Raw genomic sequence first — 25,971 nt, 5'->3', positions numbered from 1 at the left:
AAAAAAACCTATGCAAGTCACAATAAAAAATTAAAACTGAATAAAACATGTATAAGTAACCAGGTTGGTTTTTTTAGGGGGAGGGGGGTAAAATAAAACTATTGCCATGGCAACAAAAAGCCAAAAAGTATCCCGTTTCCGGGGTCCAACGTTTTTGTAAAAGCTGATAACTTAAGGATTTAACTATTTTCATTATAATTATCGACTCCTAGGAGTCGAGATTAAGAATTGAACGATGGACAGTTAGGGCGTGAATTTTTCTTGCTACCTGATTGGAAGATATTACGAGACGTGAATAATCAAAGTTTATTGATTGGTTAGGACAATCCAAACCTAGTAAATGTCCTTCAATCCCGTAGAGTATCGGATTTGTCCTCTCTAATTAGCAATTAGATTTTGCCTGGTCATTTATCATGCATATTCATGATATTGGTACACAGGTAACTTTTATCTATAAATAATCGAATCTTCTGGAGTTTCGTGAACAACAACGTTAAACGATTCATACTACTACATAACGTGTGACCTCACGTGTGTGGTAAAATTTGTTGATTGATGCACGTGGCTATTCTAGTAAATGAATTAATCTACAAAGCGAGAGCACTTTCCATTTTCATCAGCTAAAAGTCGACTAGCCCTTTTTGAAAGGCTAACGCTTGTGAGCTTATAGAATCGATATGTCACCGAACTGGTTTTTACGGAAATGGGCGTTATATATTCATCATGTCATCTCTGTAAATCGCAAAAATATCAAAGAAGATTTTAATTAAAAGTCATCTTTCACAGCATCTTTTTTCAAAGTATCATTTTGTCTTGTAACACTTTGGAATTGATCACAACCAATTAGATTCGTCATACTTGTGTATTACATTTACAAGTCTCTAATTTTGAAAGAAACACTTATTTTCTTTCAGTGCTTCAAACTGTAATATTTTGAATCTTAGGATAACGTTCTGTTTGCCATAAAAAGAATTTTCTGATGGCCCCTGTTTTTATTTTTTTTGTATGCAGATATAAAGACATCCGTTTTGACTATTAAAGTCATGTACAGCAGTCGTGTGTATTCCATTTATTCCAATCTGTACCCAATAAATAGTTTACAAATATTTTTGATAAGGCAGGGAAAATCCCTGCATGAGAAAAATAGATATGATTTGTCTTATTGTTAAACCATGTTCAAATTTGGAGTATTTTACCAAACAAACAAACTGCATGCTCCTAAACATAATGAAAGACGAAAAATAAGATGATCAAGGAACAAATGACCAGCTGTAAAAGTATTGTTCATATATATAAAATAAGTAATGTCGTTATGTAGACTTATAATATGAAAATCTTTGACATAATTTAATAAATTAGAATCATTTCAATGTTAAATTTGAAATAAAATAAAATTCTTCAAAACTTCATGAATTAATTTGGCGCAAATACGTCAGGTTTAAAAGAGGGACGAATAGATACCGGAGTGACAGTCAAACTCATAGATCTAAACGTGACGTTATACAAATGAAAACTTAAAAACTGAAGGTTGAAGGTTATAACGTTACTTCTACGTTTCAAATTTGGATAAAATCACTTCAGAATAGGTAGGTGTTGTTTTATTTTTGATAATATTGTAGTAATCAAACATTTGTTGTTCCAAGCAATTCATAATGGCGGTTACTCCTTAGTTTAATTAGTAGAATTCGAGTTACCTCTCTGTGTAACTTAATTAGTTGTATCAGTATCCATAGGGGTACATTCACTATTTTTTTTATTAACACCTGAAGTCAACTTTGTACAAATTTGAGGCTGAAATAAGGGTAGGACCATTTATGTTCTTCAATGGATACTGTTTCATCTCATTAGGTAGATCCTTTATGGTTTGTATGATACACGAGACCCATGTCAAACTACCCATTCAACATTTTATTTAACGGAGTGTCTATTGTTCCGGCTAGCCGGAAGAATAGTATCACTACTTTCCAGCCGTTTGTTTGGGAATGCACAAATGTTCAAAATCTACAGAATAGTCATGTAAGGTGTCGGATTGCAAATGTGCTTATGCATTGGACATTTTGAAAATTAGAGATCGTGATTTAATAAATAAAGATGTCATAAAGAAAACTAGAGATAATGTGATTGCTTAAAAAAACAAATTTCTATAGGGGTGACTACAGATAGTGCGTATGCATGTCAAATGAGAGGAATAAAGCATGAAATCAAACTGAATTTGCTAATTCCTCCCATTATCTTTAACCTTTTCCATGGAACACAAGAGATAAAAAGAGGAATATAAACATCTAATGATATGCAGCAAATTCACTTTTAGAATAAAGTCACTCAGACATCGATTTTAAAAGATAAATCAAGATTTATACAAAAAATTAATCGAAAGATAATAATTACTGACCCATCGACTTATTGCAGCCGATTTCAATGAGTGAATATGCAACGGTAACATCTTTGGTTAGCTTGCTTGCTAGCTGAACCGTTAAGTCATTCTTGGATTAGGTAAACTACCTTCCTAAAAGAGTAGACTAGTCCGACAGATAACCAATTTATCTGTCTGTAGGACTACGCTACTCCGAAAGGAGGGTTATATGCCTTACCTAACTATAAATTAAAATCCGTGATGATGAACAGAGTACTACATATATACGTGTACGTTAGATAGTGTTAATTGATTTTGAAAGGGAAATTTAATACAACAAATCATTTATAACTGTTATGACGAAGTTTAATAAACAAATAGAAACGCATAGAAAATGTATAACTTGTTATTCTAATCAGCATAAGCACTACATTTACTTAACTTTGAATATGTTACATTTATATGTAAACAACATTGATGTGCAAACTAACAGGCCAAAACTCAATCTTTACAACGTATATTTAAAAAGTAAGGTAACACGTTGTATTACAGATCTATATACTAGTTCGGTTAACAAGAATGTAGTTACAACGACATTTAACTTATTTAAATTGTTTTTGATGCGAGCGTCACTAATGAGTCTTTTGTTCTTGAAGACGTACACGCGTGTGGTGCATATACACAATTTCAATCCTAGTAACTATACTAAATAAAATTGAGAAAGGAAATGGGGAATGTGTCAAAGCGACAACAGCCGAAGGCCAGCAATGGGTCTTCAATGTAGCGAGAAACTACCGCACCCGGAGGCTTCCTTCATCTGCCCCCTTAAAAAATATGTATACTAGTACAGTGATAATGGACGTCATACTAAACTCCGAATTATACACAAAAAACTAAAATTAAAGATAAATTTGAGTTTATTTAGAACCACTTGGTCACTGCTGGTGGATATTTTATTTCCCGAGGGGATCACCAGCCCAGTAATCAGCACTTCTGTGTTGAGATGATATTGTCATAATATAAATTAACTGTTTACACAACATAATTTTTTTATAATACTAAAGCTTTTCTACCTCAGGATAAGATTACCTCAGCTGTATTTGGCAAAACTTTTAGAAATTTTTGGTCCTCAATGCTCTTCAACTTCGTACTTTATTTGGCCTTACATACTTTTTTTTATTCGAGTCTCACTAATGAGTCTTTGGAAGACGAAACGCAAATGCAAAATTTTAATCCTAGTATTTATGCTGAGTTTATTTACGATTCGTTCCGGATGATTTCTAACATGTATTTTTAAATTATTTTTTTTATCATTTTTTATCATATTTCAATAGAAAAATCATCACTTGTCAACCATGAAAAATAAAATAGTTATTGAGACTGCGGAACTCTTAACCCTTATAATATTGTCCGTTTATAAATTTATAAATTATTTAGTTAAAGGCAACAGTAGTATACCGCTGTTCGAAGTTCATAAATATATAGAGAAAAACAAATCCGAGTTACAAACTAAAACTGAGGGAAACGCATCAAATATAAGAGAACTACGACACAACAGCAACACAACATCAAAATGTAACACACACAGACACGAACTATAATATAACAATGGCTATTTCCCTGACTTGGTTGGGACAGGGCATTTTAAAATTAAAAAAAAGGTGGGTTGAACCTGGCTTTAACGGCAATGTTAATTATAACATTAACATGACAATATTACATGACAGGACTACAATACAAATAAATGGGAGAAAATATAGGACAGAGAAACAAACGATTAATAGCCAACAACAGGCGCCTGATTAAAAAGTTAATTCGCCAGACGCGCGCCACATCCACACAAGACTAACCAGCGACGCCTAGATGAAAAAAAGTTTGAAAGCCAAAACAAGTACAAAGCTGAAAAGTACTGAGGACCAAAAGTTCCAAAAAGTAGTGACCAATACGGCCACGTTTATCCACCTGGGACAAGAACATCCTTATTATTTAGAATAATACATACTTTTGCAAACAGTAAATTTTATAAAATGACTATATAATTGATATACATGATTAAACTGAAGTGGTGACTAGCTACAGAACAAAAACGGATAAATTACAAAAATGCACAGCCTTGTTAACCATAACCAGTGTTACTCTCAAAATGACGTCACATTTGAATTTCTAAAACGAGTTCCCAAAAGTAAGAAAGAATTTAGATGAAGTTCAAGATTAGATTTGTATGACTTCTCTTACGTTTATTATAAACAGTGAAAATTACAATACTAATTAATATCAAATTGTTGTAGTAAATAGATAATTAATTGTATTTTTTAGCTATGTCGGTGTTCTTCTGAATCAAACTGTAAACCAAATATATAGTGTAAATAACGAACTAAGGCAAAGTTGACCTTAGGTGGATTTGGCAATTTTTTATGTCCTTTTGTGTCGTATAGCTATTCAACTGTTTCGGCTCTTATAAATCCTTGGCTTTCCAATATTTGGCATCGGGCATTCCTGATGAAAGATGATATAACTTGTTGTTATAATTTTTTGAAGGAATTTCAGAAACGAGTACCCTTATTATTCAATTATGGTTATTATAGGTAACCTCAGACTGACTCTATTAAATATTTGTTCTGTGGTTTTACTCTGCATTGGTGTTATATTTACTCAAGTTGCATATTTAATTTTTAGTCATAAAGCAACCATGATTTGTACGGTCAATTAAACATGTTAAAAATTACAGGGGCAACATATAGACAGCTCACAATATATCCGTACAGTAGGACAATTTCTAATTCCGATGTCCGAATCACGTAGTGTACTTCTATATTGTTTGTACTACTAAACAAAATTCTTAATAAAAAACAAATAACATTTTTTAAATGTTAATTCAAGAAGTACAACTTTTAAATATTGAACACAAAAACAATGCTGGAAATGAGAACTTTATCTGAGAAATAAATAAATTGAACGCAACCTTTGAATCATAGTGCAAACTTAATTTGAAATAAAAAGTATGTTACATGTTTGATACGTTACATTTTTTAAACAGATTCGTATATTAAACTCGGTTAGAAAAGTAACACACAACAAATACAGTGTTATTTTTTGTAATACATTTCAGAGGGGTTAATGAATGATGATAAGGGAACATTCATCATTTTTAAACAAATAAATTATTCAATAATGAAACTAAAAAAAATAGAATCTGAAATTTGAATTTCGAGTTGTTAGTTATCAGCAAAATCATACACTTTGGATTTTAATGTGGCTACAAATTATAAAAGTGTCAACCAAATAAGCATAACTATCGTTCAAGATAATCTCAAATAACCCAGCATTTATCGAGATGTAATGATGGGTATCCATCAATAGAAATGAACATCTCTATTAAGGAATGCGAAAATTATACTCATTAAACGTTTATTTCAGCCGTTTCATTAAAGACATATTTTTTTCAATTATCATATTTACACAGTTTTGTATTATTGTTATGTTTAAGATAAAATTTGCTTAACATGCAAAATGTATGTATTCAAATTGTTTTTGTTCTTTTATTATTTTATTATAAAATTGAGAATGGAAACGGGGAATGTGTCGAAGAGATAAAACCCGACTAAAGAGTAGAAAACAGCCCAATGCCATCAATGGATCTTCAACAGAACGAGAAAAATTTGCACCTAGAGGCGGACTTGTTCAGATACAATTGACGTTCACATTAAACTCCGAAACATGTATAGTTCATGTAAATGAACAAAAATTAAAAAAAAAAAAAAAACCATACAAGACCTGACTTGGGACAGGCTCAAAATTGTTTTATTATTTTCACGCTTTATCATGGACTTTTTTTAAACTTTAAAAAAACACATTCTGATCGATTTTAAATGAGGATGTGACCAATAAAGGCAACAGTAGGATACCGCTGTTCAAAATTTTTACCATTTCTGATTCATTAAACCCATCAAAAATAAACCGAATCTAATAAGTGGGATTAGCTGTGTGTTCCTCACTAAAAAATATATTTCATGCGATATTATACATTTATTTCCCGTGCCTGAAGGATATATGAAGCTTTGTTTATCCAATAATATTCACATTTCATGAAGGCTTTGCCCGAGGAAAATACAATTTTTCGAGGATGAGCAAATCTGAAATATCCTGAAGCCAAGAGAAATTAATGTTGTTTTCCACTGCCTATGCTTTGTTTACTTCTTGAACATAAATTATTACTTTACATACATTTGTTTTCACTATCCGCTTGTTTTTATAACCAAACACGTCACACACATTGATAAACAGTACGGATCAAAAGTTAATGTTTAGTCTTTTTGTTTAAAAGCCTGAAATAAATTTAAACACGAAAATGAATTTTGCTATCTCTATTTAAAAAAAAATTAAGTTCAAAACGCTATGTACAATAACCGAGCATAACGTCGCACGATGTAGTTCCGACATTTCAGTGGCCCAGGATGGGTGGGGGTAGGGGTGTTTTTTTGGGGGATATATGATACTCAGAGGGGAATATAAAGATGTGTTTAATGACACGTTGGATGTCTTAACCAATCAAATATTTATTAAGCTATCAATATGTATAAACATGGAATAATATTAAGTCCTTTTCTTTAAAAACTTAACATATTTTTATAACATGGTTTTTTAATATTAATTAATGAAAAACTCTGAATATTCAAGAATACTTTCGTCCACGTTTAAAAGTTTCACTCCCGGTTTTTAGTGGAATTCGCGTTGTTTCTTAATTATTATTTATAACTGTTGATGTAAGTGTCCTTTGGTTTTATGAGTCTTTGTTTACTCCTTGGTTTTGATTGTTATTGTCTTGAAAAACATATATAAATAAATAAGTATATTGCACTATTCAAGGATTGTTTTTAACATTTTTAACATGAAATGAAAGCTGTTGTTTTTGACATTTCGAGTATAAAACCTACAAAGAAAGGCCCTTTCGACATGTTTTGGGTCTTGGGCAGTCTAAGTACTGAACAAATATTTCCATACAGCAAGATGAAGCTTGCGATTGCAGTTTTGCTCATGATCGTGTCGGTGTGTTTAGCAGACGATAGAAACCAGGGGAATCCATGCGGTATGTCTATTTTAGTTATTTAAAAACTGACATCACTATATTTATTTGCCGAATGTTTCCCTTCCATTTTGATATGATTTCATTAAAAAAAAAATTGTTATTTAATTGTTCTCCACCAAGCACGTAGTATTTACGAATTGTGTGAAGACTGTTAGTCTTGATGTCTGAAAAGTGTGTTCCGGGATGGTTTCTTGTCTTCATGCAGAATATTTCCTTGCCAAATATATGGGTAAAAAATCTTGTTCGAATCAGTTTTTTGGTAAATTCAATTTACAATGTTATCGTCCCGCATGTGCTTGTATCATTTGTGTATGGACTCAAAGTAATTTCGTGTGTATGCATAAAGTCCAAATATATTATTTGATTACAGGAAAAGAGAAATAAAAAACAACTTCAAATGATGCTTTCACTCCTGGTTTAATTTTCAACCATATTAATGTTAAATAAAATTGAGAAAGGAAATGGGGAATGTGTCAAAGCGACAACAACCCGACCATAGAGCAGACAACAGCCGAAGGCCACCAATGGGTCTTCAATGTAGCGAGAATTCCCGCACCCGTAGGTTTCCTTCAGCTGGCCCCTAAAAATATGCATACTAGTACAGTGATAATGGACGTCATACTAAACTCCGAATTATACACAAGAAACTAAAATTAAAAATCATACAAGACGAACAAAGGCTAGAGGCTCCTGACTTGGAACAGGCGCAAAATTGCGGCGGGGTTAAACATGTTTATGAGATCTCAACCCTCCCCCAATACCTCTAGCCAATGTAAAAAAGTAAACGCATAACAATACGCACATTAAAATTCAGTTCAAGAGAAGTCCGAGTCCGATGTGAAAAGATGTAACAAAAGAAAATAAATAAAATGACAATAATACATAAATAACAACAGACTACTCGCAGTTAACTGACATGCCAGCTCCAGACCTCAATTAAACTGATTGAAAGAGTATGTCTTCATCATATGAATATCAGGCACAATCCCTCCCGTTAGGGGTTTAGTATCATACTATCATAAGATATATGAGAAGAACATAACCCGTGTCATGCCAATAACTGTTTTTTGAAAAATAAATGTGTTAAGTTCCGATGCAAAGACCCTATAAGTGAATCAATATTAAAGCCAAAATATGCAATCTTTAATGCCCTGACAACAGTATCGTAACTATATTCCTTCTTAATAAGTTTGTTTAAAGGTTTTGTAAGCTTTTGGGGTGAATACTGACATTTTTGTGCTTTGTAAAGAATATTACCATAAAAGATTGGATGTGAAATACCTGAACGTATAAGATGTCTGCATGTTGAGTTATATTTACGAATTATTTCCTTATACCGGTGATAAAATTTAGTAAATGTTTTGACCAGTTTGTGATATCGAAAACCCTGGCGTAATAATTTTTCAGTAATACATAAATTTCTCTCGCTAAAATCTAATACGTTGTTACATACACGAGCGAATCGTACAAGTTGAGATATATAAACACCATAAGATGGTGACAAGGGAACGTCACCATCTGAAAATGGATAATTAACGATAGGAAATGAAAAATCATCTCTTTTTTCATAAATTTTTGTATTAAGCTTCCCGTTAATGATATAGATATCAAGATCGAGGAAAGGGCAGTGGTCATTGTTAGTATTAGCTTTATTTAAAGTTAGTTCAACAGGATAAATTTCTTTAGTATACATACTGAAGTCGTCATTATTGAGAGCCAATATATCATCCAAATATCTAAAAGTATTGTTAAATTTTTGTATCAAATGTTGTTTCGATGGGTCTTTGTTAATTTTAGTCATAAATTGTAACTCATAACAATACAAAAACAGGTCCGAAATAAGTGGTGCACAGTTAGTCCCCATTGGAATTCCAATAACTTTACGATATACGGAATCTCCAAAGCGAACAAAAATGTTATCAAGTAAAAGTTCAAGCGCATATATAGTATCAAAGCATGTCCAATTGACATAGTTCTTTTGTTTATTGCTACTAAAAAATGACCTAAAAGAGTTTGAACATATATACTCGCATTCTGACTTTTTAAATGCCCAGTTAATAAGGGATGTGATTTTTTTCTTAATTAGAATATGAGGCAAAGTGGTATAAAGGGTAGAAAAATCAAAACTTTGAACAGATTCAAAATCACCAATATATGCATGCAATTTATCAAGTACTTCCAACGAGTTTTTGACACTCCAAAAGTAATTAATTCCACAAGTTTGTGTTTGTTACAGATGTCGTTTTCTGAAAATGAAGTCAGTTGGAATGTTGGTGAATTCGTGATTTCCTTTTGCAGAACCTCTTTATAAAATTTACGTCAAACAATAATGATATTATTGGCAGCTTTATCAGCCGGGACAAAAACAAATTCCTTGGCTAGTTCTTTTAGTTTATGTTTGATACGCGAAATAGAGTTTTTATGGTTGTTGTTAAGAGTAAAATTATCTTTAAAATGTTGTATTCGAATATCAACTATCTTCATTACTGAATTTAAAAAAGAGTCCAAAGATTTTTTGTCAGCTTTTTCCCGTTTTACCCATTTCAAACAGTAGGTATGGAGTGAGTCGTGGATGATTTCCAATTAATAATTGACAGGGGACTCTCGGTCGCGGACGATGTTAAGGTCTCCTGTTATGACTTGGGAAATTGGGCCATAGGTGTATTCAGAATTTCTGCAATTACACGACATAGGTGTATTTTCAATGATATTTATATCTTTACACAATTGGCTATAATTAAACACATATTTCCGGGTAGATTTCTTGTAAATATAACAAATAAGAGGGAGTTTACTTTTATCGAATGTATCATCCTTTCGGTGCTTCTGTTCTGAACAGATTGTTAACACATGTTCTGGAATTCTCCGTTGATAAATCACAAATAGTTTAGTCAAAGTTTGAAATACCGATAATTTATGGTTACGTATCATTGACCAAAACAATGAAATAGATCTTATTTTTGAAAAGTTATGGCACATACTGTTAATAAAACTTTAAGGTGAGCTTTAGTCTTCAGTATCTCTCATTGTCATTTTGTTAGTACATACGAGTGTTCTTTTCTGCTTTTATATTGTCCTGTTTAGTTCATAAAAAAAACCCCAACAATTTATAAATTGTATGCGATCAGTGCGTTTTTCTCCAAAGCCAAACATTTGAAAGCAAAGGAGTAAAAAAAAAAACGACAAGAGTTTTTATGAAAGGACCTAAACATATAGTCAATTTCATGTAGGTCAAATTTGCCTTACGGAGTTGAAACCTTCGTTTTATTCATAATTTATAACCAAACAATTTTAGAAAGGTTTGGAAAAACCTACTTTTTTTAGCCTCATGGGTATAATGAATTCCTATTTGTACTCTTGAGTGTGGATTAAAAAGAAGCGAGGGAAGGTGCTGTAAACATGGACACTGCTATGCAAGTAAAGGCTACTTCTACTACGACTTTAAGTCAGGAAAATGTCGACCATTGCATTACAAAGGCTGTGGCGGAAATGCAAACAAATTTTACAGCAAAAGGGCCTGTATGCAAACCTGCAGAAGTAAGTTTTTGTCAATGATTTATTTATAAAAAAAAATAAGTGTATATGTCACTGAAAACTAAAATTCAGAATATTCATTTATATATCCTTCTCCGAAACGTTCGAACTTTATTTAGCTACATCACAAAGTTATTGTCGCTATATACAAAGACGATTTTTTTTAATGTAGAATATTTTATGTAGAATGTTCCTTACTTTGAAATTACTGCGCTTTATGTTTGTCTGTTACTCTAGATACTTCAATTGTGTGTAAATGCGTAGCACCATGTTATTGCCATCATACGGAAATCAAGCATTTTTCTTAATGTCTTTACAGTCTATTCAATATGTGTGGGTTCACATTTCAGTAACAGCTTGAATATCATCTCATTAAACTTGTCAAAATATATACTACCGAAACTATAGGTCTGTCACATGTCTGGACCTTGCTTCTTGATATTCCAACAGATGGAATTCTTTACACTATGATATATGACACATGTGACAATTTCAGCAGTCTCATTAATAGTGAGGTTCTCATTTCTAAACAATAACATATCCAATTGATACGTTACGCACGCAAATGCTCAAGTTATACGACCATCGTTAATTTGCTGCTTTAACAAGAACTGTAACAATCAGGTTTATGCGTTATTAATATAAGAGAGGCGAAAGATACCAGCGGAGCATTCAAACTCATAAGTCGAAAATAAACTAACAACGCCATGACTGAAAAATAAAAATAACAATTACTACCGTACGGTTACCATCATAAATTGGTTGACTGATACGTTTTGTCTGCGTCACAAGTAATAAGTATAGTAGCATGTTTTCGCGGTCTTCAACAAATCTAACGTAACCTGAAATGTCGTTTGAACTGTCTATTTATCGTTTGTGTCGTATTCCCTTATGTGGAGATTTGGCTTCGTGTGAATTCGCATGGCCGACTTTTTGTGCTTATAGCTTCGTTTAAGATTACCACATGGTTTTGTTTTTATATTCATTTGCATATTCTAAATTTATTTACTAGAGTTTAAAACCAATCGGTAAACAATTGTTAATTCAATATTGAGCTCTTCTTTCTTGTCATTAATCATTACTTAAATAGGACAACATTACGGAATCGAACAAAAACTAATGAAAAAGGGTATTTGCTGCACTAAAAGGAAAACATTACGGACATTAAAATCAAACTTAAAAATAAAATTTTCCAGCTGAATAAAATTATTGAGGTAAAGAATGAGTCATCCCCACTGTCAAATTGATTAGGTGTTGTCGTCGATGTCTTTGAAACATGAGTGGTAAAATATCACTAACATGTTCATTAGATGAACGATTGGAGCTAACGCTGGTTAATTAAGTTATATCGTATCGTCTGTATGTACTTTGTGTACTTTCAAGTGCAGTCTTAAACAAGGGACTTTCTATACCAAGACGTTATATTAATCTCAAAGAGTACAAATTATTATACTTGAATTAATGAATGTAAAAATGCATTTTGATTATTTTCAACACTGTATTATACAAATCATCTCCTTTTGGTGTCCCTCAGTTCCTGATATACACTCAGAAATAGTTAATATCTCCAATTGTTAAAGTTGTGCTTTACTATGATTAAAAAAAACCTGATAATATTCAAAGTTTGGTATAAAACTCTTTGTCAACATCAGAATTCGTCGGATATTTATTTTTTATGATATAACGTTTGCTATTAATTTCAGAGGGGAGAGGTAATGTATGTGAGGAATGTCCATCACCTTCATACTACCATTCTAGTCACTGTGGTTGCCTTAAAAGGGATCAATGTAAATGTAAACCTGGATTTTATTGCTTTCCTGTTATGTGTGGTTATGCTGGACCTATGAATAACGGTTACACATGCAGGAAACCAATACAAAATAAGTACGAAAAAGGCAACAGTACTAAACTGTTGGTCAATAGTCATAAATCCTTTAATCGAAAACAAATATGGGTCACACACTGAAACCGGGGAAACACATCAACTATCAGAGGTAAAAAAAAACCGGAATGACAGAACACTGCACCGCTACAAAAACAAACACCAACATACATAGAATCGGACTATATGATAACAACTGCCATATTTTTTACTTGGTACACGAAATTTTAAGAAAAATCAGTGAGTTGAACCTGGTTTAATTAACGATATTTTTGTATCATTAATTCTTTTTCACAGTGTGATGCTTGTATTTCAAATAATCATCAAGCATTTTTAGAAGGTTTTGATACAGAAATGAAATGTTTTGACAAGTATTTCAACCATACAGCTGTTTTTAAGGTTAGGTTACGTCATAAACATACAAAATACCTCTATAAATATATTGTCTTTACTCGAGGAGGTTTTCATATTTGCGTATAGAAAAATTATGAATATTTTCAAAAATAGACTACCAAATCACTACCAAAACATCAAATTATATGTTTTTATAAACAAAATTGACAAAATTATCGGCATCATTGTTTAAGTTGAAGAAAAAACAGATATTGTAGTTTCCTTTTCCTTTTTGCGATTAAAATTATATTTCATCAACATTCTTCATTTGTCTCAATAAGGTATAAATATAATGCAGAAAAAAACAAAATAGATCCAGGTATAAATAGGGTAAGAGTGAAAACAATCTGAATTGCATAATCTTTCAATTTTATATTTTGTGTGAAATTTTATAACAAACATTATTTGTTTTCACAAGTAAACTATCATGTTGTTTTGTATCTTTCATTCAGAAAAATGTGCTTCGGGAAAGGGAAAAGGGAAAGGAAAAGGAAAAGGACAAGGGAAAGGGAAAGGGAAAGGGAAACATGGAAAGGGCAAGGTCACGGCCCAGGCAAGCAAGGTAACATACACGGACAACAAGGCCACAGCAAAGCCGGTAGAAAATATGGCAACTATGAAAAACGTGGATGAATAAAATTCATATTTAAAAATATTGATCAAATAATTTAAAAAAAAAAAGAAAAACTTCGAGTAACATCATGTATTTGCAGTTTTATATGGATTTGAGAACTATACATAAAGGTGTTTCATAAGTGTTTGCTGCATGATATACCTACTCCTTAACTAGTGTTCAAATAATGTTCATGAGATATTTATCCACCAGAAATCAAATGATGCGGATAGAACACTGTTGACCCTTCAACTAGGAACAAAACACATACCACATAGTAAGGCTATATAATGTGAAACAAACCCAAAGAGAAAATCTAAAGACTGGTTTGTGCTAAACCATCAAACAACTTTGTTTTTCAATCATGAAATGGAAGCCATTGATACTGTCAATTAAATGTCCTTTTGTGCTTTTTGTCAACATAAAATTTTCGTCTGATTGGCTGTAAGGGACGACTTTCTATATATACTAAAAACAGGACAAAATAATTTACTCGATTTCGCCTGAACGTAAAAAAGTGAGCCTGATTTGTTTTCTTTCCGATGATAACATTACTATCCATTTTCAAATTTATTTTATTCAAAACTGCTATTGACGCGGGCAGATACTGGTGCCGGTTAATCCTTTTAAAGGTCTATCTGTGAAATTTTGTTTCTTTCGAATTGATGCTTATGCAAAATTATTTGAACATAGAATAATCGATTGTAGTGTGAAAATGTTTCTTTAATTCTAAAGTTCACAAATATCTCTTGGTTCCTTCATTAGATTTGAGTATAAACAATTACATACATGGGAAAGATTAAAAAATCCTCAATTATGCACCTAAATTGAACTTTTAAAACAAGAGAAACAGATGTAAATAATCCAAAAATACCGACTTGGCCATTTGTACCTTCTCTTTTAAAAACTTCCATTTCGTTGGTTTAATTTCAACTGGATATCAGCTTGCAAAGTACAAACGTAGGTTGGTGATAATATGGAAGAAACATCTGAGCCAAATTGAACCAAATCTTGCAGGAATACATTTGGAAGGGGTCTATGACTATTCCTCATTTCATTCTTATCAGATGAACAACATGGCCACCAGAGGCAATTGTTACCTCTGATAAGTCAAATAAAAATGTTCTTTCCTCTTAAGCAAAACAAGGTGAAATCGCTTCAAACTTTACAGAATAGATGATTGCGATACCCTATACAATATTCCTCATTTTGTGCTGATAGGTGATATGCGTGGTGGTTACAGTGGTGCATGGTTTTCCATCAAAACCTACAGAACAAGAATGTATCCATATATAGTACACGGATGCCCCACTTGCATTATATTTTTCTATGTTCAGTGGACAGTGAAATTGATGTCCAAACTCTAAATTAGAAAGATCATATCATAGGGAACATGTGTACTAAGTTTCAAGTTGATTGGACTTGAACTTCATCAAAATATAACTTGACAAAAAACTTTAACCAGGAGCGGGACAAACGTACGTACGTACGGACGAATGGACGAAAGGACGCACAGACCAGAAAACAAAATGCCCCTCTTCTATCGTAGGTGGGGCATAACAATCTTATTTCGTATCATCCCTCTGAAACCGGATTTCTAATTTCATTCTAATCGGATTCAAAGTATGGATGCCAAAGGAAACTGATTGGTTTAATTTTCAAATTTCTTCTCTGCAATTGCAATGTCAAATATTTTCAAACGCTGTATACATGATGATCAGGAGATTCTACAAAACTTCCTCATTTTCTGCTGATTGGATGGCAAACCTAATGGCGACAATGGCAAATTATGCTGTTTCCATGTGAAGAATTCAGGCTCCTTAAAACCTCTGGTTGTCCATGTGCAACTGGATCAATTGACATATACCACAAATCTTTCTTTTTTCATATAGATTAAATAGCTAGTGTAACTCTTGGGTACATCAGAAAAACCGCGTCAGATATCTTAAAAAGACCCTATAAAATATATGATTAGATATGAAAAAGTAAACATGTCTAAGGTATGTTTAGACACAAAGAACATTTGTAATGATCAACCAATTCAAGATAAAAGCCATGGAACTATGTAATATTGTTAGAATACTTCTTCTCTCTGCACTACCATCAAAAGCTTTTTAGCATTTCTTGAAAGGCAATTTGGTAAAATATATTGCATGTACCACATTGTCAGTTCAGTTTAAGTAGGAACTTTTGCTATGAGGTGCAGAAAAATTAAACTATAACGGTCAAGAGAAAGTTTTTCTTAAAATCACTAACACTCACAAAAAAATAAGTAGGATTATGTGTATGGTCTTTGAACCTCAAGTTTGTTTCATTGAAAAAAACTCAATGTGGAATTTTTTTTATTGAATCCTCTAAAACCCTTCTTAAATTAACAAGAGGCTCTCAAGAGCCTGTGTCGCTCACCTGTTACTGTATTTACTGATGTTGGCCATCTTGGTTGGTAGACACTTTTTTAAAATAGATACCCTAGTAATGATTGTCGCCAAGTTGGTTAAATTTGGCTCATAGTTTTAGAAAAGAAGATTTTTGTGCAAGTTACAAAAATGCAAAAAGTTGTTCAATATTGACTATAAAGGGCAATAACTCCTTAAGCGGTCCTCTAACAATTTTGATCATGTTCATTTATTTGTAGATCTTACTTTGCTGAACATTATTGCTGTTTACAGTTTATCTCTATCTATAATAGTATTCAAGATAATAACCAAAAACTGCAAAATGTCCTTAAAATTACCAATTTTAGGGCAGCAACCCAACAACGGGTTGTCGGATTCATCTGAAAATATGTGAGAAGATAGATCTTATTCTGATGGACATTTAAATCCTGAAAGATTTGCCCTAAATGTCTTAGTTTCAAAGATATAAAGCAAAAACTGCATTTTACCACTATGTTCTAATTTTAGCCATGTCAGCCAAAAAATTGACTATAAAGGGCAATAACTCCTTAAGGGGTTGACTGACAATTTTGATCATGTTCACTTATTTGTAGGTTTTACTTTGCTGAACATTATTGCTGTTTACAGTTAATTTCTATCTATAATAGTATTCAATATAATAACCAAAAACGGCAAAATTTCCTTAAAATAATCAATTCAGGGGCAGCAACCCAACAACAGGTTGTCCGATTCGTCTGAAAATTTCAGGGCAGATAGATCGTGACCTGATCAACAATTTAACTCAGTCAGATTTGCTCTAAATGCTTTGGTTTCAAAGATATAAGCCAAAATATACATTTTATCCCTGTGTTCTATTTTTAGCCATGGCGTCCATCTTGATTGGATGGCCAGGTCATCGGGACACATTTTAAAACCTAGATACCCCAAGGATGATTGTGGCCAAGATTGGTTAAATTTGGCCCAGTAGTTTCAGAGGAGAAGATTTTTGTAAAAGTTTACAGACGACGGACGTCGGATGCCAAGTAATGAGAAAAGCTCACTTAACCTTTCAGGTCAGGTGAGCTAAAAATGGAAATAAGGGAATGTCTCAAAGAGACAACAATCAGTAGAAAACAGCCCAAGGCCAAACACAGCGAGAAAATCCTATTCTAGGAGTAAGGCGTCATGTGTACTTTTTCAGTGAAAATAGACGTCACACTATCCTCCGAAACACATAAATGACCTAAAATCTAAAAAACATACAGACTAACAATGATCAGATGCTCCCAACTTTGGACTGGCACAAATATACAGCAGGGTCAAACATATTTTGTGAGATCTCAGCCCATCCCCATACCTCTAGCCAATGTACAGTAAATAAACACACAGCAATACACAGAGGAAAACTCAGTACAAAGAAGTCTGAAGTTAGAAGTCAGAAAAGTTAACAGAATGAACTTATTACAAGAGTGCACACACTGAAATGTCTCGCCTTCTTTACTAATCATTGATTTTATGTTGATAGTCCTAAGTATAAAGCTTGATTACAACTGTCACATATAAACTTAACATTAACCAAGATAGCTAAACAAAGACCAATGAACCATGAAAAGTAGGTCAAGGTCAGATGAACCATGCCAGGCAGACATGTACAGCTAACAAAGCTTCCATACAACAAATATAGTAGACCTATTACTTATAGTTTAAGAAAAATAGACCAAAACACAAAAACTTAACACTGTGCAATGAACCGTGCAATTGAGGTCATGGTCAAATAAAACCTGCGGGACTGACATATAGACCATAATATATTTCCATACACCAAATATAGTTGACCTTTGGCATATAATATTAGATAAAAAGACCAAAACTTAAAAACTTAACTTTGACCACTGAACCATGAAAATGAGGTCAAGGTCAGATGACATCTGCCTGCTAGACATGTACACCTTACAACCATTCCATACAACAAATATAGTAGACCTATTGCATAAAGTATGAGAAAAACAGACCAAAACACAAAAACTTAACTATAACCACTGAACCATGAAAATGAGGTCAAGGTCAAATGACACCTGCCAGTTGGACATGTACACCTTCCAGTCCTTCCATACACCAAATATACTAGCCCTTTTACTTATAGTATCTGAGATATGGACTTGACCACCAAAACTTAACCTTGTTCACTGATCCATGAAATGAGGTCGAGGTCAAGTGAAAACTGTCTGACGGGCATAAGGACCTTGTAAGGTACGCACATACCAAATATAGTTATCCTATTACTTATAATAAGAGAGAATTCAACATTACAAAAATTTTGAACTTTTTTTTCAAGTGGTCACTGAACCATGAAAATGAGGTCAAGGACATTGGACATGTGACTGACGGAAACTTCGTAACATGAGGCATCTATATACAAAGTATGAAGCATCCAGGTCTTTCACCTTCTAAAATATAAACCTTTTAAGAAGTTAGCTAACGCCGCCGCCTCCGCCGCCGGATCACTATCCCTATGTCGAGCTTTCTGCAACAAAAGTTGCAGGCTCGACAAAAATGCAATGATACATAAATAACAAAGTACTACTAGCAGATACTGACATGCCATAATTTTAATTCAACAAGATTATGTCTTCATCATATGAAAATCAACCACACAGCCCTTGCTTTAAGGGTTTAGTATCATAACCATCATAAATAATGATGTCTCACTTTTTTGTAATTTTGATTTTGCAAATGTTGAAATTAAAATAGCAAAGCTTAACATGTTACATAAGTTACCTACCACTTGTGGTTCACCACAAACTAGACCTAATCACAAACTAATACACTGTTGACGCTGCTTCTGCCTCCTCCGCCACCATCACCACCATCACCACCATCACCGCAAACAGCATACTATCTTGCTTTTTTTCCGTCAAGCAAGACAAAAATATGAGAAAAACATAAATTTTTCAAATTGTTCAATTTCTTTTGAGTGTTCAAAACTCTTCACATCATTTTAAATTGCTTTTAAAGCTATCTAAAGTAAATTCAAACTAATAACATACAAGGATATAAAAGAAAAGTAGATACATTGCCAATGAAGGATCATCGGTTAAGAAATAGTCATTTATAAATTCATTATATTTTGTTGTATTTCAAACTCAAACTGGTATCCACCCCAAGGGTGACTGGGGTATAAAAATATGGTCACTTGGTCTTCTCCCGACCAGCAGTAAAACGCTTGCCGAAGTGGGGCGTCCGTTTGGCTGTGCGGAATGTATCAAGTTCGCAGTCATGTCCAGTCAAAAGGGGGACGTTAAATCCGATGCCTCGTGTAAAGAGAGTGCCACGCTCTTTGCACATTAAGAACCCTTGCAACAACTCTCTGAGGGGTCCGTAGGTGGCCTGTTGCAAGGCAAAATTTCTGTCTCTATCCAATATACCCTCATTTTCCAGTGGAAGTCCAAATTTCCCCGACCATCATCCTCTATTATAACAACCTACCTATTGTGTTTATTGTTAAGTTGTTCTTGTCCTGAATATGCATGAAATATTTGCCACTAGATGTTAAGCAACCAACAATCAATCAAACAATCAAACTGGTATCTCTTCTCCTCAGTGGAAAAGTCTCCACTTTAATTGAATAAAAAAAGTCTCAGTCATAAAAGTCTCAACTTCAAATGAGTAAAAAAAAGTTTGTTTGTTTTTTGTTTTTAATACAATAAATATATACTATATACAACTTAATACAAACAATGAAAATTTACAATGATATACCAGCTGTAACTTACAGTTGAATTCTAGCCATTCTTATATACAATGTTACATAGATCAGGAAAGTCTTCCTATAAAGATATGAAGCTGTTTATTCAATGAGACAGCTACACACCAAAGGCCAAACAAGAAAACACAATTGAGAGCAATTTTGTTTTGGAATTATTTTGTCATTATATAATTTCATAAAATATGGAATGTGACATTGAATTATATAATTTCATAAAATATTGAATTTGTTTAAACAAGAATATGTGTCATTTTGTGTTAAGTGAATTGTGCAATTTTGGTCCAAACCCTAATTTGGCATAAATCTATCATAAAATATCATGGCAGTAACGTTTATAAATGCAAGAATATAATCTAGCTTGACAAAGATTTGTTCATTGGACGGATACTAAGTTCATAACCAAAAGGTTTTTTGTTTATTCACAAGGTACAGCTGGTGGCCTCTTTGATCTATTCTCTAAAGCAAGTCTTTGTCTTAAATTCCTGACTTCATTTAACAGAGCTATTTCCTTCTCATCAAAAGCACGACCACTTCTTTCTAAAGAAACTGAAAATAAAGAAAACAAATTTAAAGTGTTACCAATAGTTATATGTGTAGAGGGCTTCAGTAGAAAATCCCATTATGTTACATTTAAGCAAACTATACAGTTCTAAAGTGATCTGATATTTGGTTTGAATATTTTAAAGCTCACAGATCCTGCAAATTGAGTCAAGTTGCAATTCTGCTTGACAAACCTTGCCTTTTTTGAACACGTTGAAGCCAAAAGTTAAGCAAAACTAACTATATTTACTATCTTTAGTTTCATTCCTGTGTCTATGAAGTTAAATAGACAATAATATTTCCTTTGTTATTCACTTTAAAAAGTCAGTTCAAGATTTCCAAGTTTTCCTAATGATGGTTAGATGTAAAACATTAAATAATCACTGATTCTAAAACAATCATAACAAAATGTTCTTAAGGGCAGTTACAGGGGAGGTAATGACGTTGCTAACGTAAAATGTTATTTTCGCGACGTCAAACTATGACATATCGGGAAAAGATGCATTTTTCGCCTGATTTTTATCATTCAAACTGATTTAATTTGAAAACGAGTGCATGGACCCCTATTTTTCAAAACGGCAATTTGTTTCATTTTGCAAGGAGATTGTGTGACCCAAATTTTATAAAACTGTAAATAGCGCAATTTTTTTAATTTTGATAAACATGCAGCAAAAAATTACGTTTTTTCCTCTATTCATGAACATTTGATAAATATGAGTTATTTATTAATAAGAATTGCATAATTTTTAATGATACTTATAAAATACAGAAATTACCGATTATTTAACGAAAAACAGTTTGTGTTTATCTTTTAAAACAAAAAAGTTATGTCTTTCTTTAGAAAAAGAAAATAGCGACACAAATCTGAATTTTGAGCAAATATACAAAATTTCGACCTCATTTTACTAAAAAATTAGCATATGAAGGTATATTTTTTATTACATATTTGATTTAATCAGGTAAAAAATAGCCTATATGCAAATTTTCATCAACTTGTAAATACAGGTTCAAAACTGTATCGTATGCCCTTAAGGAATATCACTTAAAAGAAATGCTAAAAATTTGAATATGGGTACGAAAGCATTTTAGTTATTTTTGTTTCATTGATTTTCCATTACCTAGGTACACTTTTTTTGTCATTTAAATTAGCTGAAGCCAAATCTATCTTATAAATTAACCTGGCTGTCCTGGCATCAAAACAGTTAATGTTTTAGTCTTCTTATAGTTAGTGTGACCCTAAACTTTGACCTAATGATAATAAAATCAAAAGATCTTGCCCACTTCAAAGGGATTTCAATTGAATAAGTTCAGAAAAATGTGAATAAGTATAAACTGACCAAAATTTCCTGAAACTTCAGTCTATTTAATAGAGAATTGATCTTGACCTTAAAAATCATAAGTAAAAAGTATCGCCAGTGCCTTAACTATGATTAACCTACCTCCAGAAGAATTAGTTGTAGTCTGTAAAGTCTGATACATATCCGACTGTTTTGTACTGTTTAATGTGGTATTTCCTAGCCTAGTACCTGTAATATATTAATTGTTTTGTACTGTTTAATGTGGTATTTCCTAGCCTAGTACCTGTAATATATTAATTGTTTTGTACTGTTTAATGTGGTATTTCCTAGCCTAGTACCTGTAATATATTAGTTGTTTTAACCCTGTTTTCTGTGGAAGATTTAACATTAGAATTTGTTTACATATATATAAATCCCCAGTTATTGTTTATCTCAGGACTTTAATTTGAATAAAAAAAGATACAAACAATGGCTTGTGTGTCTTTGATAGGACTTGTTCTTGTATGAATTGGGAATTTTCTATGAAAAATCTGTTTGGACAAATTTTTTTCTTGGAAATGTTAAGTTCCTGATTCAAACAGGCAGAAAACTATCAAAGAACTTATAAGTCAATGCCCTCATTCTTGAAAATCAAATAAAAAATATTGATTATTGTTGGCCTAATTCTCAGTGGCAAATATTTCAACCATCTTCAGGAAAAGAACAAATTTTAGTCCAAAAAATTGTTTCTGCAAAGAAGTTGTTAATGATAAAGGATGGAAAATATAAATTACCACTGGAAAAGAGATTATGTTAGGAAAGGTTTCAAAAATTTTGTTGTGCAACTAGCCATCGACAGACCTCTCAAAACAATTGTGGCAAGGACTATTATTTGTGAAGACGGTAAGGCACTCTGCTGACACAAGGAAACTAAATTGTGAAGAAGGTGTGGCATCTAGCCTACACAAGGAATCTGATCTCATGTGTTCAACTCAATCGGACGTGGTTTTGAATGTGTACATCCAGCACAGCCAAAGGATGTCCCTCTTTACTATGGGTTTAGGTATTGGATGGGAGAAGTCCAGTTGACCATATTTGATATCCTAGTCACTTTGGATGCAAATGGGAGAGCAAAAGTTTGTAATATATATATATATATATATATATATATATAAATGCCTAAAAAGTGTACATAACAACACCAATAACACAAAAAGGAACTATAAATGTAAGTATTTATAAATATTTCAGATAACAGATATCCTTCGTCAGTCAGATTCTGATGTTAAATGAATCATCTTTAAGTCTTCTTAGATTAAACTTTTACTAAATCTTGAAATTTATACAATAAAAAAGGCAAACCGAACATCAGTTAAGACGCTTGCACCATTCTAAAAATTTGTTGAATATGACATAGGTTATATGACTAATTACATCAGAGAGTTCAAATATATGCTTTAAATAAAAATAATAATGTGCGATATGAACTAGCACAATTTTAAAGCTTTAACGGTGTCGATATTATGATGTTATAAGAAAGATTGCGTCAATAAGAATTCCAAATAAACAGCACTGAACGGTCTAAATTTCTAAATATTTCAGATTTGACAACTGTAGTGTAGTTACATTAGTGTCTGCGATGTTTAAAACAAACGGCCGTTAAAATATAATAACAAATTTTGACTAAAGTAAAATAGTTGGACGTGGCTTGGTACTTATACATCCCTCAAAAAATTAAGCAATTTAAATTGTTATATTCAACAGATTTATTTTTGAGATGAGTAAGGTAAAGAAATAGAAACGGAAACTGTAATAATAAGTAATATAACCCAGATGTGAAGCACTGCATGGTGTCGAACTACATCTTTTCATTTATCCCATTTGGTGCCAAAGTTGTTAATTTTCTTATCCAAAATCTTTCCCGAGTAAGTCTATCCTCCCTAGACCAAGCAGAGTTGTGGTCAATGATAGTAATGGTCAGTCGATTGAGATCTGCCTTAGTGTGGCCAGGGGATCTCAAATGTCGACTAAGAGGGAGGTCTGGCTTGCACTGGTAGTCGCTACGATGACCGTTCATTCGTTTGTGAAACGGCTGTTCTGACTCGCCTACATACTGTTTACCACATTTACACTGTAGGAGATACACAACATTTGTAGTCTTGCAATTAACATTGCAAAATATGGTGTATTCTGTACCAGTGGAGTGACTGTTAAAAGTCTGGGTATCCAGTATTTGTTTGCAAGTCAGACATCGTTTGTTTCCACAACCTTTACAAGAGCCCACTGACGAAGAGCCTGCTTGAGAGGATAACTCAGCTCTCACCAGCAAGTCTTTAAGGCTTTTGGGCCTGCGGAAAGCCAGTACAGGTGGCTCGGGAAAGATCTTGGATACTTTAGGATGTTTTTCGATATCTTTCCAACTTTCGCGGATAAGGTGAGACAAGTTGTCAAATTTTGGATGGTAAGTCAACACAAAAGGCACCCTCCTGTTGACCTTTTTGACTTTATATTGTAAAAGTTCATCTAGTCTGATGCTGCTAGCACGAGAAAAACCTTTATCAATGTCTTTCCTTTTGTAGCCTCGATGTTTTAGGTGACCGTGAAGTTCTTGTAGTCTTTTTTTGGCAACATCGTTGGTGGAGCAAATCCTTTTTATTTGTATGGCCTGGCTGTAGGGAATGCTCTTGGTGCAATGTTTAGGGTGACAACTTGAAGGAGACAGATATTGATGTTTGTCTGTGGGCTTGCAATACAGATCTGTAAATATGTTTCCATCCCTCACTTGCGTTGTCGTGTCAAGAAATGTGATCTTAGAGTCAGAGATTTCATAAGTGAATTTTATTGAGGGATGGGCATTGTTGGCATGTTGAATAAACAAATCTAGTTCTTGTTCAGTATTATCCCACTTCATGTCAATATCTTCAATAAATCGGAACCAAGAGAGGGGTTGATAAAGAAAAGAATTGAGAATTATCTGTTCTAATTTCCCCATAAAAATATTGGCATAAGACGGGGCCATCTTTGTTCCCATTGCTGTTCCATTAACTTGGAGAAAGTGTTCACCATTGAATGTGAAGTTATTGCATTTTAATACCAAAGTTAGAAGCTGGATGAGACATTCAGTTGGTGGATGTAAGGTGTTACAAGAGTTACAGACTTACCTACAGGCTTCAATACCATCGTCATGGGGGATATTAGTATAGAGGGAGGTAACATCAAGCGAGACAAGGATCGTTTCAGGTGGGAGAGGGTTCTTAAATAAATCTGTTGAATATAACAATTTAAATTGCTTAATTTTTTGAGGGATGTATAAGTACCAAGCCACATCCAACTATTTTACTTTAGTCAAAATTTGTTATTATATTTTAACGGCCGTTTGTTTTAAACATCGCAGACTCTAATGTAACTACACTACAGTTGTCAAATCTGAAATATTAAGAAATTTAGACCGTTCAGTGCTGTTTATTTGGAATTCTTATTGACGCAATCTTTCTTGTAACATCATAATATCGACACCATTAAAGCTTTAAAATTGTGCTAGGTCATATCGCACATTATTATTTTTATTTAAAGCATATATTTGAACTCTCTGATGTAATTAGTCATATAACCTATGTCATATTCAACAAATTTTTAGAATGGTGCAAGCGTCTTAACTGATGTTCGGTTTGCCTTTTTTATTTTATAAATTTCAAGATTTAGTAAAAGTTTAATCTAAGAAGACTTAAAGATGATTCATTTAACATCAGAATCTGACTGACGAAAGATATCTGTTATCCGAAATATTTATAAATAATTACATTTATAGTTCCTTTTTGTGATATTGGCGTTGTTATGTACACTTTTTAGGCGTTTATATAATTTATTTTATTGTGTACATGTATTGTTACTTGTAACGATCCAGTGCCCTCGTGGGAAAAATCGTTGACTATTATTCAGACGTTTTATATATATATATATATATATATATATATATGAGTCTGAAAGATTGTGTAACAATACCGATAAATAGATGGAAAACAAAACACTAAAAAGTGTTGAATATCATTGCACAAAGATGGAAAAACTGAACAGATGATATAAACTATACAATAATTGCAAATATTTCGGCTCAACAAATGGCCTTCTTCGGTGACAAAAGTTTTAACAATA

At 32.8% G+C, this 25,971-nt stretch overlaps 1 protein-coding gene across 2 annotated transcripts in view; it reads right to left on the bottom strand.

Annotated features, from left to right (window-relative positions):
* Nucleotides 1-19,938: 19,938 nt before the first annotated feature.
* The window catches only part of LOC143079486 (TBC1 domain family member 31-like), a 42,565-nt gene continuing 36,532 nt past the window's right edge, over nucleotides 19,939-25,971 (bottom strand). The window contains exons 23-24 of one of the 2 annotated variants that reach the window (XM_076254839.1): nucleotides 21,982-22,068; nucleotides 19,939-20,548 (exon numbers count right to left, since the gene is read on the bottom strand). In XM_076254839.1, coding sequence (XP_076110954.1) covers nucleotides 20,418-20,548; nucleotides 21,982-22,068 — 218 coding nt within the window. In that variant the 3' untranslated portion in view covers nucleotides 19,939-20,417. The other variant, XM_076254841.1, reaches the window with a different exon arrangement.

This window comes from Mytilus galloprovincialis, chromosome 6 (genome assembly GCF_965363235.1).
Source record: "Mytilus galloprovincialis chromosome 6, xbMytGall1.hap1.1, whole genome shotgun sequence".
NCBI classification, from domain to species: Eukaryota; Metazoa; Mollusca; class Bivalvia; order Mytilida; family Mytilidae; genus Mytilus; species Mytilus galloprovincialis.
The sequence above is the reverse complement of the archived record's forward strand: the minus strand, read 5'-3'. Positions and strand labels throughout refer to the sequence as shown.